This window comes from Daphnia magna, linkage group LG6 (assembly GCF_020631705.1).
Source record: "Daphnia magna isolate NIES linkage group LG6, ASM2063170v1.1, whole genome shotgun sequence".
In the NCBI taxonomy this organism is placed as follows: Eukaryota; Metazoa; Arthropoda; class Branchiopoda; order Diplostraca; family Daphniidae; genus Daphnia; species Daphnia magna.
The window spans coordinates 932,604-946,521 of NC_059187.1; the positions used below are offsets into that span (position 1 = coordinate 932,604).

Here is a 13,918-nt window from a genome sequence, read left to right on the forward strand (position 1 = left end):
CTCCTTTCTCGCCTATGACCTTTTACATCACCGGTCTGCATATTCTAATCTAAAGATTTCGTTGAAGAACAGGAATGCGCACATCTAAACCAGGTTCATCTGGTTGAGACCATATTCAGCCGCAAACGGGATACGGCCGGAACGAACTGGATAGAAGGACTTCGTTTTGAGCGATTAGGAAACATCGAGTCAGCATTACGTTTCAGATAAAGAAGCGTATGGATGGAATGTAAGTACCGGCGGCGATTTATAGCGAGGAAGATTCAAATAAATAACTTTCATTTTTTTTTTTTTTCATTTTTTTTTCACCTATTTTTGGAGCCCAAAAGCTTATGCATTGTAATTCTTTTCTGAAGTGTTTTAAATGACGTGGTATGAATTTGCATAATTATTATGTATATCGTACACACCGCTACTCCGAAACTGAATGATGCCAGTGAATACCTTTTTGAAGGCTCCCTTTCACGTTGTTTTTGTTTCACAAAAAAAAAAAAAAAATGGTTTGGCTATAGAAAGTGAAATGCTTACGCTGGCTGCATAATAGTAAATTTATATAGATCTCAATTTCCCGTCTGAATATCCTACTATTTATTGCGCGCATGTAGATTTGAGTTCTAATGCGAATGGCCTTCCAATCGAGGTCATTTCTTATCGCCGCCCTCAATGTATTGACGTCTTACTACGAGTACTCGGATAAAATGATTATTGGGTTTAGGCAACAAGGGCCAACAAAATGTTCTACAGTCCTAGTGTTAGTGTCCTACAGCTAAAGGGTTAATTCATATACTTCGTTGCAGAACCCATAATTTCAAACCTCGAACGCCCAGGGAAACGCGTACAGAAATTACCAATGACTTTTCTTAGGAAAAAAAATTTAAGTGAGTTCAGTGATTTCTAACTTTTAATTTTTTTTCCAAAATGCCACAAATGCAATACAAATTTAGGTAAAATTCTAGTTTAGTTTTACCCAAAATTAATTAAGAGTAGAAAAAGCCATCGAAAAGCTAATGTTTGAATTCAAAACATTTGATGTCGTCTGCTGGCCACGAAACCAAGACTGGGAAATTTAGATTTGTCTTTGGTTGTGAAATCGTGTTTGCTTAAGAGATTTATTGACAGGATCCATTCGATTATTGAAGAAATTTAAAACAAAAATATCAGATCGCATCATCTGTATTCAAGTATGTACTCTTATTATTCTTAACAGGAATATATCCATAAACAGACAGGGAGAGAGACGCCGACCATAAATGTCCTAAAGTTATCCATCATGGATACACATAATAATATTCATGGGCCACTGGTGCCAATTGCGATTAAATTTTCAGAACAGTCGTTTTAGTCAGTTGTTTGGTGTTCTAATAATTGGATGTACTTTAAAATCAAGAACTGCATTTCTTTCATCTTTTTTGCTTGATACTAGGTTATGTTCCAAGAGGAATCTATTGAATTTCCTGTACATTCTAGATTCCTATTTTAGACAAGCTGCTCCATGATGATGGGCAACTCAAAATCAAACCGCTCAGGTGAAAATCAACCTTCCAAATCCAAAAGTCCTGATAAGCGAAGCACAGCCAGCACTCATAAGACATCCAAAAAGAAACATGTGAATGGGCATAATCAAGATTTACACCAGCATGAGGAATCCTCCAGACATGCTAATACTGTTTCTAGTAACAATGGCTCTGCCTCAACATCTTCAGAGTCACAATTGACTCGGCGACCACTAAGAAATAATTCAAGCAAAGAACTATACGAAACAGTTTATGCTGAGCCAAACCATGTTCCACTGTTGGTTCCAAAAAAAGAAAAACCAGGTTTTCATAGAAAAACAACTTTCCATATTTCAAGAGATCCTCGCATGACGGAAAATCCGATTTTGGATCATGCTGACGACATGTTGGAGGATGCTTCTGACGAAACGTTGAATCAGGATTTAACAAATGACTTCTCAGCACCCACTGAACCTGTTCTCGATTTGGTTGTCGATATCAACGTTGAACAAGTAAAAAATGAAATCGAGGATCTCGGCCTTGCAGATGGCAGCGATTGGAAATCCAAGTTTTTAAACGTAGGAAACACCATCACAGAAGAAGCTGAAAAAAACTCCGATAACGCTGGCCACGTACGAATAAAAACAGAGCCGATGGAAGACCATGTGTTGCCAACTTCTAAACCGATCGAAGATGATCGTTGCTCGGTTGACTCGGGTTCTACTGTGGGTCTTCCATCTCCCGAAAGAGCTTCTCCAACTCCATCGTGTCCTTCACCTAGGCCTAGTGAAGATAATCAGGCTATGGTTGGTCAAGATGATTATACAACACTGAAAATAACTCCGAATGGACAACCAATCTCATCAGAACTTAAAAATGACAAACCAGTTGCAGATTCCGTCTCAGAAAATAACTTTCCGATTGCCGGAAATTCGAGCACATCATACTATTCCCCACCAACAGACCTGGAGGAAGAATATCGGAAGCTAGAGAGGGAAAAGATAGCAGCCTCCTTATTAGCAAACAAGGAATATTCACGTGAAAATACAGACGTATCAAGCGACGAAGAAGTTTCTGTGCCTACTGAAAGCCATTCGAATGCGCCAGCTTTCCACGTCGATGATTTTGGTGACGATGACGATGGCGAACAGTTCTGCGACTTCGACCAGGAAAAGGATCCTAGCTGGACCAGCCCCACACCTCCTGAGGATAGTAGAACCGGTCAAAAGCGCTCACTTCCTACTGAGGAGGCAACCACCATCAATGAAACGACAGTCCCTCTTTCAAAAAAAAACAAATTTCAGGTCCTAAAGTTTCCTCAAGATGGTGTTGAGCCCAGTCCCCATCCTACGACTATTACTCCTGTGGAAATTAGTACTTCAACTTCTACCGCTTCCAGCTCTGCGACGAGCTCCACTGCTGAAACGTCAACACCCAAGCCTTCAGAAATGGAAGTCGATGTCCCTTTATCCCAGTCTGCCACGCCCACAAATAAGAGTTCATCATCTACCAGACCAAGAATTCCGGTATGGAATGGAAATGTAAAGACCACCGTAATGAAACTAATGCACATCTTGCGTTTTTTATAGGTTAAATTAACAACTACTAACCGAGCTTCAATGATGGTTGAAGACTACCTAAATTCGGCTAATATTAACGCCGCTAGGGTACCGAACAAGCGGGCAGTCACGCCGTCAAAAACTACCCCTAAACCGAAGAAAACCGTTAGGAGCGAGAGGTCTACTCCTTCTTCTCCTTCTCGCCCAGTTGACCTGGAATTTTCGGAGAGCATTGCTGGTGATCATGGCATCCACGAAGATAGCCCACGACCACAGAATCTTGTTGCGTTAGTATCAAGGGCACAAGATCCACGTCTGAGAAGAAAAGAAAACGAAACGTCTTTTATGGCCAGTAAGCCGTCCAATACAATTTCAAATTTGAGTCTCACCGTCAAAAACCGAATTCTCATGCGAGTACTGAAATTGTGGCAATACAAATGGATCGAGGTAAATTCACTGCAACGTCAAACACATTTTACGGTTCTGATTATTTCATTTTTCTGTTTAGCAACAAGCCGAAAACAAAGAACCTCCTCCATTGCTTGAGCAGGATAGAAATTTTCCACTGGAGATTCCACAGTTGTCCTGCGTTCCAGTATTGACCAAGTATGGCGACCTACAATCCTATTATGATATCTTTCATCCACTCATTCTGCACGAAATGTGGTCGAGTTTGGTCCTCAAGATTAAGGAAATTAAGGAGAAAAATTGTTCGGAATGGAAATGTCTGATTATGACGTTAACTAAAGAAGACGCTTTCGTTCTTCTGCGCTGCATTATAATACTGGAGTATGAGATAGATGCTCCAATAGCAAATGATTTAGTCGTAATGAAATTTACCCGTGCCAATGGAGAATTTCTTCATCCGTTTGGCTTTGTAGAGAGTTCCAAAACAATCAGATTGTCCAAAATATCTGATTTAGACCCAACGTTAATGCCTAAAGACAAATCAAAAGCAAATTATTCGGCTGAAGTCCTCATTCGAATCACGAAGAACTATGCACCGAAGAATTATGCTCCAGGACAGAAGAACATAATTTGCGCAATGGCTAAAATTACATCATTGGCTTCTTTTATGGACCTGTTTCATGCTCAAGCTGCTTTCAACTTTTCTCCCCTTCGCGATATCATCCTCCATCCTCGACCATTCGCTTTTCAATTAATGCACAGCCAAAGGCTTTTCCAGATGGACTATTTGGACCCCTTGCAAACGGAGGCGTATCTCTCAATTGGGCAAACCATGCTAATTACACCGAATGACCAACCAAAAATTGCTCTACTCCAAGGATTTCCAGGTAACTTTACTGGTCCCTACTTACCTCTAAAAAAATAAGTAAGTTTTTTAGGTGGCATAAATTTGTATCAGGTACTGGCAAAACACACGTGGCGGTCCACATAATCAACCATTTGCTTGGCCACAAGCTTCACGGTATCCGACCGAAAATTCTCTATTGTGCCCCCACACATGCAGCCGTGGACGAAATGACCAGACGCTTGGTAAAAATGAACAGATTCATGGAGCCAGATGCCCGCTTCGATGGTAAACGCACCCAACATTTCAAAGGAGAAATCGCTTTCTTAATTTTTGTTGTTGTTATGATCATTTTTTCAGTTCTACGGATGGGGACTTGGGCGAGGCTTCATCCGGATATTAGGGAAGCGACCCTGGAAGACAAGTTGATAAGATTACGGGCACGTATCAAGCAAGAAAACCCTGCGCGAAAGGAAGTCCGTACTCTTGAAGAAAAATTGGTTCTCCTCCAGAATCTCAAGCAATCCATCTTGAAAGAACTGAATCAAGATGTATGGATATTCATTATTCCGAGTGTGAACGTTAATGCTAACTTTGTTTTAAATCCTTTTTTTTTTAGTCACATTCCCTCCAAAGAATTGAAGAATTGGAACAGAAACTGGCAGAGGTAACCGATGAGATAGAAACAGCAACCGTTTTATTAGAAGAAACTAAAAAAGTTCAAGAGGAGAAAGTAGAAAAAGACCTTCAAGATCAAAAACACCTAACCATTTCGCAGGCGGATGTAATCTGCACCACATTAGAAACATGTTGTGACACAGACATGCAAAACATTTTCCTTGAGTATATTTTTACGTCTAATGTTTCATTCTTACCATTCCGTAAATAAGGGAACCTTTGTCTTTATAACGCAGTCGGAAACCAGACGGTAGCGGAAAGATGCCTAGGCCATTTCTGTGCTGCATTATAGATGACGCTTCCTTGTGTACGGAACCTCAAACATTGATTCCATTAACTTTAGGGATAAAGAAGTTAATTCTTGTCGGGGATGTTGAGCTTTCACCGTTCATCCTCCATTCTTCAGTATTTTCACTTCATTTAATTCAACTCATTTTTAGTAGTTTTTAACGAAGTCATCTTCATTCGCAGGTAGCAAAAGAATCGCGGCTAGACCAATCTTTATTTAGTCGTTTTCATTCTTTTTTGAGTTTGGAATGCAACGAAAACGAGCGCACGATCTTCTCGCTGAATATGCAACATCGCATGGACTATGAAATCTGTCAGTGGACTTCAAAGTACTATTACGGAAACCAGTTGCTGACATCTGCTACATTGAAGTTAAATACTCCGTTGCATGCTTATAGGTAACAAGTACTAGTACTATATAGCATTTATTTTTTCAAATTAATCTAAGAATCCGTTTAAACAGAATTTTGGATGTTAAAGACAGCCGTGAGAAGTCTGATGGCTCAAGCTTAATCAACCGATCTGAGGCTGAAGTTGTCGTGAAAATCGTTGAATCTCTTCTGCTTTCTCCGGATCTGAATGAAAGAACAATTGGAATTGTGACGTTTTACGAAAAACAACGAATTCTCATTCGCCATCTCATAAGAGAAAGGTTGTTAACTCATTATTTTCTATTTTATCAAAACGATAAGCCCATTTTTTTTTGTAGGAGGCCGAGAGATTATGCTCGCACTGAAGTGAGATTAGTGCAAGACGTGCAAGGCACTGAAACGGATATTGTTATTATTTCTTGCGTTAAAACGATAATTCGAGGCAGGGACAAAAATTTGGCTACGTTAACCGAATACTGGAACGTGGCGTTAACCAGGGCAACTGAATCGTTATTCATCTGCGGACATCTCAAAACTCTTCAGGCCAATGAAGTTTTGAAAGATCTCATCTGTGATGCAGACAAACGTCAAGTGATTCATCGAGTATCAAGTTTATTTGACCCTAGTATGTTATACGATGTACTGCTCAAACCAACCGCGTACATGGCAATGTAAGCAGTAAATCTAAAATAGAAGGTAAATATAAATTTGTAACACGGATTCCAATGGACTTTGGTCACTTACTAGTAAGGTGGCATTATCTGAGCCTTCTAGTGAAGTATAGTTGACTTTAAATTCATTAGTTTTCAGAAGATAATTACTTGTATACTATAGAGAAAGAAATTGTAGAAGATTTTATCTTGGTAACGTTTATTATTATAACAGTTTTTTTTTTTTTATTCCACAATTTTTTCTATATGTAACTCCTCACTTTCTCAAGGATTCTTTAGCATCAACAAAACGCAAATAACAATTGTCAACTTTTGTTTCAGGGTAATTTCTCTAGTTGTCTCACCAGCTTTCAAAATCGTCTTCCGACGAAGTCCTTTCATCGTTTAGTAGCACAGCTTCAAATAACAACTATGAAATCGGCATTTAATAGCTTTTGCAAGTGTTTTACCAATGTTTTATTTCGAAACTTTTTTTTTTCCTAGTTTTAGTACCTCACTAAAGATGATCCACTCCTGATGGTCACGATGAAGTTTAACGCGTAAACGTTGAATGGTTCCCAAAGAATGCCAGTCGATAATCCCTTCTGCCAAACCTGATTGATCAAATTGTCCTGTCGCACGTTACGGTCGAAATTTAAAAATGGCAAACTTAACTCAATTTACAGGTCTGCTATACCAACAACGAGATAGTCATCTCGGGTGACGACGAAATTTTTCGTCTCCATTTCCGAAGAGGTTAGAAGAATTTCTACCGTGGCGTCACTCAATTTGTTTGTGGTGTACTCGAAATGGCCAGTTCCTATTTTGAATCTAAATTTAAACGCCAACTTAGAACTGAAACTGAGTTGCATAGAAATTATCATGTCTGACTTTTTCAAAAGAACCGGTTGGTGAAAAGTAAAAAGGATGGTATCTCCATTTTTGGGTGGTCTAGCCCACGCTATGCTGCCTTCGTCATATAAGTAGCTTATTTTAAGCCCGAATTCATCCATAGAAGTCTCAATTGAAGCCGGAGGATTTTTGCCTGCAGACTCCTATACATTTCAATAGTACTTGGTCAATGGCATGCGTTGACTAGGATGATAAGATTTACTGGACATGTCAATGTCATGTTGATCCTGGCAGAAGAGCTCATGCCGTAACTGTTGCTCAATCTATCGCTAGCGCCATCTGATTCCCGTTTTACAGGTACATCCCAGCTTGTCGAACCTTCATTCGTCAAATACTTGCCAATCGACTGCCGTAAGATATAGTTTTCTTCCTCCATCTGAAGCTTTTTTTGTTCTTCGTTTTTCAATTGCTGATACTAATGTCAAACAACATAGAAAATCATTTCATTTGACTGTTAAAATAATATGTTAAAGCTTACCAATAATTCTAGATAACCCTTCATGTCCACCAATTCCACTAAGACATTCTCTTGCTGGCTCTTCGATCTAAATGCATCGTTAGTTTCTTGAAGATTGGCGACGTTCTCTGCCAATTGCTGTAACTGATTAGCTAACTGGTTCACATGGGTGAGGGTACATGCTTCTTGACGCGATCCTCCGGTCTAGGAATGGAGATAGAATTCTAGCATTGAATAGTCATCTGTAGCTACAGGTATTATAAATTGTCCTTACAGACGTAAAAGAAAATCTCAGACTATCCAGTAACTCAAAAATACACCGGGTAAGGGAGAAAATATGCTCCGTAGCAGGTCGAGTTCCATTGAAGTTGTTCATCATACGAAGCGGATTTGTTACGAGACATTTAGTTAGATTATTCATGACGCTGCTTTGAACATTCCTTACGAATTACTGAATCAAACAAGATTAGAAAATAAAAATGAAATGGTGGATATATACTTAAGCATCCCATGGGACATTCTGTATGGCGAAGATAGCAACGCCATCAGTGTTATACTTGAGCTTTCTCGAATAACAGGGATTGCATTAAACACGTTTTCAACTGTTGTATACAGTTTCGCCATTCGTGGTGGCATTAAACCTACAGCTGAAAAACCTTGTAAAGAAAACAGGTCGATGGAATGAGTCGCGATTACGAGAGCATTATACGTCAAACGACCCCCTCGCTGCCTCTATCACACGTGTGAATCAAACGGAACTTACTTGAAAAGCTGCAGGATACTTCGTTGGACTGAGATATGCCAGCAACATTGTGTTTTCTACTATCCATCCTGTCCATCAAGAATTTCAAAACAGCACAGGGACGAAGATTAGTACTTCAGTCGTTCAAGTCCCGAGCATGAAGGAACTTTGCTCGGAACTTTGTTTTTACTGCTGGGTTTATGTATGTGTTGATATCAATACAAGCAGCAAAAAGACGAGTATGCCAGTATCCAGTTTGGGTTGTCAAGGTCGTTAGTTCATGAGACTTTGGTGCTTGGTAACTGATAATATTGCAGTTGAAAGTAGTTTAGCCCTTGCACTTCAGCTTCTTACATCAAAGTGAACATTACGTACCACAAGAATGTTTCCATCCATGTAATAGTAAAGCCGCTTTATGACCCGATATTGCACCATACAAAGAAGACTTCAAGCGATTTTTTACGCTCTCTTCCTCTCAACACAAACAGCAAAGGTTTTAACCTCCCCCAGCCCCCTCCCCCCCAAAAAAGAAAGGAAACTCAGACTCAAAATTCCGCCCTTAAAACGATAAAATATCAAAAAGGCAATATTACATCTTTTGTTCTGTACTTCAAAGATTTCAAAAAGAATGAATTATATCTACAAAAAGGTCTGTACATTAAAAAGAAATCAAAGTAATTAGTAGTAATGAGAACAGTTTTAAGAAGAAGTTCTATGAAAGTTAAAATGTTCTCAAGCGCTGTGTTACAGACTTTCACAAATTTCAGTCCTACCGCCTCTTACATCATCTAACGTTTTGTGTGCGTTGGAGTGAAAATGATGGTAATTAGACAATACCGATGGAGAAATATATAATTTTTTATCTTTCTCAAAGAAAAACGATTGTACTGAAGTCTGTTTATAAAATAAAATTTTGTGATCATGTTTGATTTTCATGCACAAAACCACTCTGAAAATTATCTCCCATCTTTTATCACACGTGTTAAAAATACAGTGACGTAGATCAAACGTAGATGGCGTTTCGAATACGAAGCAAAACGTCAACATTAACGTCGTGAAATTTTGGTTTCTTACTGTTTCTTTAATTCCTAGCAAGTATGGAATCGGGATTGAAAAAGGGCCCCAAGAAGATAGAAATATCATCAAGCTCGGTAAGTATTCACGTACTCTTAACATATTTAACAAATTCAGATGAACAGTTTTCATCCATTAAATAGTTGGTTGCCTTGAAAGCTGAGTTGTTGAACAAACAAAGTCAAGTTCAAAAGGTGAAACAAGATGGGTTTCAAACCATTAGGAATCGATCGACAAGAAAGCCAGTAGCTGTAAAACAGAATAGTGGTGTCGAAGCTCGAGCTAAGCGAGATGAAGAACAAAAAGATGAAGATCAGCCAACTTTAGACAAGGTAAAATGTATTTGTTATGTAGCTTATTATCTAAGCTTGCACATTTTTTCTTATTCTTATCTATTGAGGTAAATTATAAAAATCTTCATTTTATTTTCAGTCGAGACTTATACTTGAGGAGAAAGCCAAGCTATATGAACGACTATCCAGAGACAAAGCAATTCTAGATGAAGAAACAATTTCTGAAGATCAGTCATTCTTTCTTGTAGATTTCCAGCAAAAAGTTGTTCAACACACTATTACAGAAAGGAGGACACAGAAAGTAATTTCAAGTAAAATCCAAGAAGAAACCTCATCTGATGAAGCTGGTAACGAAGAATATACAGCTGCTAATCCAGATGAAGAATGGTACTTCCAACTTGTGTGTAGAAATCAATCTACTAGTTCTTGCTCACTGTTTACTGTTGATGTTTGCAGGGTTGACTACGTGGACTCATTTGGACGAACTAGAAGATGCCTAAAAAAAGACTTGACTGTTTTTCAGCAGAGAGATGCAGAGCTCAACAAGCAACCAGGTGCCTCATCAACGACTACCCCATACGGAAATTTCGTGACTTCTAGCCAACAAAATTCCAGTGAGGATCCCCAGAATATATCAGGTTTAGACGAAGAAGCGCGGAAACGTCAGCGGCTACTCTGGGAAAAGGAGGAGGAGGAGAACAGGCAGAAATCAAAAGTTCACTATCAAGACATCCTTTATCAAGGTAGGATCATTTACTTGCCGATCAAAAACAATTGATAGACAAACTAGAAACCAATGTTTACAAAGCATGACTGTATTTGTTTCCACTCGCCTGGTTGTATCAACCTGAGGTTAAAGTTAGCCAATTAATTTCCCATCGTTGCGAACAGTAATTGATGGATTTTGAACCACTTAGTTAACATTTGTACATTTTGTCGACAAAGATTAGCCCAATTAAAAAAATTGTATGGAAGAGTATAGCATCAGTAAAGATGACAACACCGACCAACAGTCGGATTGTCGTTTCTTTGACTCCGATTTGGCTGGATCTTTTGGTCGCAATCGTGGTGTTGTATGGTATTGTTCATCAGCCGGCCTAGTACTTAAGGCAGCAATCGTTGTGGATTCCGTCATTTGCATAGTAGAGCCGGTTGTTGTCGTTGAATTTGTATGATTTTGCATATTGCAGCGGTTGGTTTTGCAGTAGCAATACTTCACGCGATTGGCAGTTTTGCAGTCGTCAACTGAAATCTTGGAACAGGTTTTAGCAGTCCATTCTTCTGAAAAGGACGACACAACAGAAAGGTCATCAGTTCCCTGTTTCCAACTCCAAAACTTGATAAGTATCTACTAAATGTCTTATATGGAGCGAATCGATCACTTCACATAACATTTGTAAGGTCATCGTCATCCTATGGCATTCCGTTAGCCATAATTTTATTTAGATTGCGACCATAGTGCAGTTTGAAATTCAGGCTTACACGGAGAATTCATGATTAATCCGACTTACTAGTTTTTTGAATGTGGCAACTCAAGCTGCCGGACGGACAAGTTTTTACAATAGCACTCTCATCCAATCCGATGGTTTGATTACAGCCGACCAAAGTGGATTGGTCATCGACGAAGAGTCGTTGAATCTCTTTAGCTATGGAGGCATTCTCGTCCGATGGCAGGCAGACAGCGCATTCCAAACCAAAAGCTGTCAAAAAAAGAAAATCTACGGTTTTTTTAATCAGACACCCAATTTGAATAGAGCGATTTTTTGTTTCTTTAAACGGGTTTCTATGGCGTGGAAGCGATGAAGAGGACAGGAAGTTTTTGTGCGGTTAAGGAAAGGGCTCTTGACGTTAATCAACTGAAAAAGGGAGTTGAGTGAAAACACGTTTAATTCCTAGGACCGGACGTTGGTTCAAGGATACACTAAGCGAATCGAATTCTCACTTGCCTTGTCTTGTAATGCAGAGAGTGGTGGCGGCGAGAAGCAAAGAACTGAAGAAGCCCATAACCATTTTTTTCCCCTTTGTTTACGTGGGCACAGTTGCTGGTTGGACGATCCGTCCTCTGTCGCATCTATACCTGTTCTGAACGGCAACCGAGACAACTAGACTCCCTTCATTGCTATAGTCGCCCTTCCGTCGTGCGTGATTATGCTGTACGCTTTGCATATCGTCGACTATTGTTGACAACAACCGGTTGCAGCATGTTTTCTTTTCTCTCCGCGGCCTGACGGAAAACATCTGGAAGACACCTTCATGAATAGAGGTTTCTGAATAAGCGCACGAGTGCGTCACGACTTGAGAGAGCAGAAAGGGTATTTTCATTCGTTCTCACTTTTTAGAGTATTTTGCTCGACTTTGTTGCTCGATCGATTCAATTCTCACTCTCTCTCTCTATCCCCCCTATCATCCTCTTTCTCTCTCCGTTTCCTCTCTCCTTTGCTGCTCTCCGCGGTTTGCATAATGGATAGGGTTTTCACTGCTGTTTTATCTCCTACATACCTTCCGTGGACTGACGCCCACTGCCAATCGAGCTTAATTGACGATGACAAAAGAATGGGAAAAGGATAATTGCGGCTGCTACATCTGCCGAAGAAAAAACTTCCCTATTTACCCTTTTGTGTCAGCTAGTACAAAAGCATCGGGTGGAAGATATCGGGTGGAGTTCCCACGCATATCCTTTTAATTAAGAATAGAAATGGCCCTAGTTGTTAAAAGTTTTTTTATCATTATTATTATTTTATTCTATTTTTTTTTTTTTTTGTGTTTGTTTGTTGTCTTCTCTCTATTCGTTCCATCGTTTTCCGCGATAAAAATTGAAAGTAATGCTTGTCCGTAGGCGGAAATTCCGTTTCATTGTTTACTACGAGGCCGATTGTTTTGTAAATTTCGAATAGCCATTCAATTCGTTAGGTACTGACTGACTAACGGTTTTCAAGTTTGCTAGTGGCATGCAGAATTCGGAAACGTATAGTTAATAGAATTTTTTAAAAATTGTTTTCGGTTTTTACAGAGGCGCGACAACATGGTGTGGGTTTCTATTCATTTTCAAAGGATGAAGAGGAACGTGCAAAGCAAATGGAAGAATTGGAAAGAATTAGGAAACAGACTGAGATGGCTCGAGCGCAGACGGCACAAACTTCCTTGGATAAACAGTCAGCATTGGAAGCACGTTTAAAAAAAGTTCGGGATCGTAAGCGACAGAAATTGGGATTACCTCCTCTGAGTAAGAAGCGTGAGATTCTAATGGGCTCTAAATTACTATAATTTGTTTGTTTATTTTGTTATATTTGTAGAAGAACAACCCAAACGTCTACCCACCCCCTCCGCTGCAGAGCCTGAAGCTCCTCCTGCCGCGGACAGTGCCAAAGAGGCGGAAGATAAAATGAGAAAATTGGCTGCCGGAGGATTGCCCCAGTCTGCCAAAATCAGACCTTGGGATTTTGGCAAAGAAGGTGTCCCAATCCCTAAGAAACCTGGTAACAAGTTTATCCTATACGATAATATTGGAAAGATTGCATTACACTTCTGGTATTTATTAAATACTGTAGTTATGAGTCAGCACAGCTGGGTTGAGAAGAAACGAGAAGAGCGAAAGCAAGAATTTGCGCCCCCTTCCGCCTTTACGGAGAATGAAATGTCGAGGCCAAGGAAGTTCGCCAAGCATCAGGAGTCGGCCACGAAAACCGATCCGGTTATTACCGAGGATTCCATTATCGCAGGATTAGCTTATATAAGAAAGATGCAGTTTCCCTTTCCTGGCCCTCAGCCATCGTCTTCCAATAAATGTGAAGAAGATATTGACGAAGAAAACGATGACAACTTAATGCCCCCCGGAGAGACGGACGAGCCTCAGTTATCAGAACCTTCATCTAGATGGCGATCAGTACCCAGCCGAGGAGCAGAAATTGCACCGCCACCCTCGATGGACTATTATAGTAACAGTTCGTCCACCACGGCACGCAGAAGTATGCCTAGCCAACAGACGAACGTGTCGGAATCTTTCAGTGCAGGCATCAGCGAAAGGGAAAATGTTGCTGGTGACAACTTGTCAACAGGAAAAGCAGCACGGTGTCCCAAGTGGGATTTCTCTGTTTGAACCATATGTTCGCGGAATATACTATGCGTCAACACTAACTGTCCCTTAAGGGT

The 13,918-nt window shown here is 39.9% G+C and overlaps 4 protein-coding genes across 10 annotated transcripts; 2 read left to right on the plus strand and 2 right to left on the minus strand.

Moving 5' to 3' along the window:
• Positions 1-1,020: 1,020 nt before the first annotated feature.
• On the plus strand, positions 1,021-6,733 carry LOC116924849 (uncharacterized ATP-dependent helicase C29A10.10c). Of its 3 annotated transcripts, none has more exons than XM_032931427.2 (12): positions 1,021-1,181; positions 1,481-3,019; positions 3,083-3,499; positions 3,561-4,347; positions 4,419-4,592; positions 4,665-4,855; positions 4,924-5,147; positions 5,219-5,387; positions 5,454-5,668; positions 5,734-5,922; positions 5,980-6,337; positions 6,634-6,733. In XM_032931427.2, the coding sequence occupies exons 2-11, from the start codon at positions 1,493-1,495 to the stop codon at positions 6,314-6,316; spliced, it is 4,230 nt and encodes a 1,409-aa protein (XP_032787318.2). In that variant the 5' UTR covers positions 1,021-1,181; positions 1,481-1,492; the 3' UTR covers positions 6,317-6,337; positions 6,634-6,733. The 3 variants fall into 3 exon arrangements, with proteins under 3 accessions (XP_032787318.2, XP_032787317.2, XP_032787316.2); XM_032931426.2 differs by having other exon boundaries at positions 1,022-1,181; positions 1,468-3,019; XM_032931425.2 differs by having other exon boundaries at positions 1,024-1,181; positions 1,424-3,019.
• LOC116924851 lies at positions 6,495-8,565 on the minus strand. 4 transcript variants are annotated; one of them, XM_032931430.2, is made up of 10 exons: positions 8,424-8,565; positions 8,160-8,316; positions 7,935-8,100; positions 7,682-7,864; positions 7,406-7,618; positions 7,183-7,346; positions 6,989-7,122; positions 6,805-6,923; positions 6,657-6,721; positions 6,495-6,585 (listed from the first exon to the last, which is right to left on the minus strand). In XM_032931430.2, coding segments are annotated over exons 1-10 (1,278 nt in total). In that variant the 5' UTR covers positions 8,500-8,565; the 3' UTR covers positions 6,495-6,584. The 4 variants fall into 4 exon arrangements, with proteins under 4 accessions (XP_032787321.2, XP_032787320.2, XP_032787322.2 ...); XM_032931429.2 differs by having other exon boundaries at positions 6,495-6,588; XM_032931431.2 differs by having other exon boundaries at positions 6,495-6,721; positions 7,935-8,085.
• An 828-nt stretch (positions 8,566-9,393) lies between these two features.
• Positions 9,394-13,903, plus strand: LOC116924850 (coiled-coil domain-containing protein 174). Its single transcript, XM_032931428.2, has 7 exons — positions 9,394-9,553; positions 9,620-9,808; positions 9,909-10,156; positions 10,226-10,512; positions 12,780-12,992; positions 13,063-13,245; positions 13,318-13,903. Exons 1-7 carry the CDS (start codon positions 9,500-9,502, stop codon positions 13,863-13,865), a joined length of 1,722 nt encoding a protein of 573 aa, XP_032787319.2. The 5' UTR covers positions 9,394-9,499; the 3' UTR covers positions 13,866-13,903.
• LOC116924854 lies at positions 10,569-12,094 on the minus strand. 2 transcript variants are annotated; one of them, XM_045174729.1, is made up of 3 exons: positions 11,716-12,094; positions 11,281-11,487; positions 10,569-11,050 (listed from the first exon to the last, which is right to left on the minus strand). In XM_045174729.1, exons 1-3 carry the CDS (start codon positions 11,777-11,779, stop codon positions 10,725-10,727), a joined length of 597 nt encoding a protein of 198 aa, XP_045030664.1. In that variant the 5' UTR covers positions 11,780-12,094; the 3' UTR covers positions 10,569-10,724. The 2 variants fall into 2 exon arrangements, with proteins under 2 accessions (XP_045030664.1, XP_032787324.2); XM_032931433.2 differs by having other exon boundaries at positions 11,281-11,469; positions 11,716-12,088.
• Positions 13,904-13,918: the final 15 nt, after the last annotated feature.

Bases quoted from the DNA above. Each gene is read 5' to 3' on its own strand.
- LOC116924849 (XM_032931427.2), top strand. From the start codon at position 1,493: ATGATGATGGGCAACTCAAAATCAAACCGCTCAGGTGAAAATCAACCT. The intron at 3,020-3,082 runs GTATGGAATGGA...CGTTTTTTATAG, and splicing joins CTACCAGACCAAGAATTCCG to GTTAAATTAACAACTACTAA. The intron at 5,923-5,979 runs GTTGTTAACTCA...TTTTTTTTGTAG, and splicing joins CGCCATCTCATAAGAGAAAG to GAGGCCGAGAGATTATGCTC.
- LOC116924851 (XM_045174726.1), bottom strand. From the start codon at position 8,499: ATGGACAGGATGGATAGTAGAAAACACAATGTTGCTGGCATATCTCAG. The intron at 7,123-7,182 runs GTCAGACATGAT...GTTTAAATTTAG, and splicing joins CAACCGGTTCTTTTGAAAAA to ATTCAAAATAGGAACTGGCC. The intron at 6,722-6,804 runs GTACTAAAACTA...CCGATTTCATAG, and splicing joins AGTGGATCATCTTTAGTGAG to TTGTTATTTGAAGCTGTGCT.
- LOC116924850 (XM_032931428.2), top strand. From the start codon at position 9,500: ATGGAATCGGGATTGAAAAAGGGCCCCAAGAAGATAGAAATATCATCA. The intron at 9,554-9,619 runs GTAAGTATTCAC...TCCATTAAATAG, and splicing joins TAGAAATATCATCAAGCTCG to TTGGTTGCCTTGAAAGCTGA. The intron at 10,157-10,225 runs GTACTTCCAACT...TGATGTTTGCAG, and splicing joins GCTAATCCAGATGAAGAATG to GGTTGACTACGTGGACTCAT.
- LOC116924854 (XM_045174729.1), bottom strand. From the start codon at position 11,779: ATGGTTATGGGCTTCTTCAGTTCTTTGCTTCTCGCCGCCACCACTCTC. The intron at 11,488-11,715 runs GCAAGTGAGAAT...AAAAAACCGTAG, and splicing joins TCTCTGCATTACAAGACAAG to ATTTTCTTTTTTTGACAGCT. The intron at 11,051-11,280 runs GTAAGTCGGATT...CGTCCTTTTCAG, and splicing joins TTGCCACATTCAAAAAACTA to AAGAATGGACTGCTAAAACC.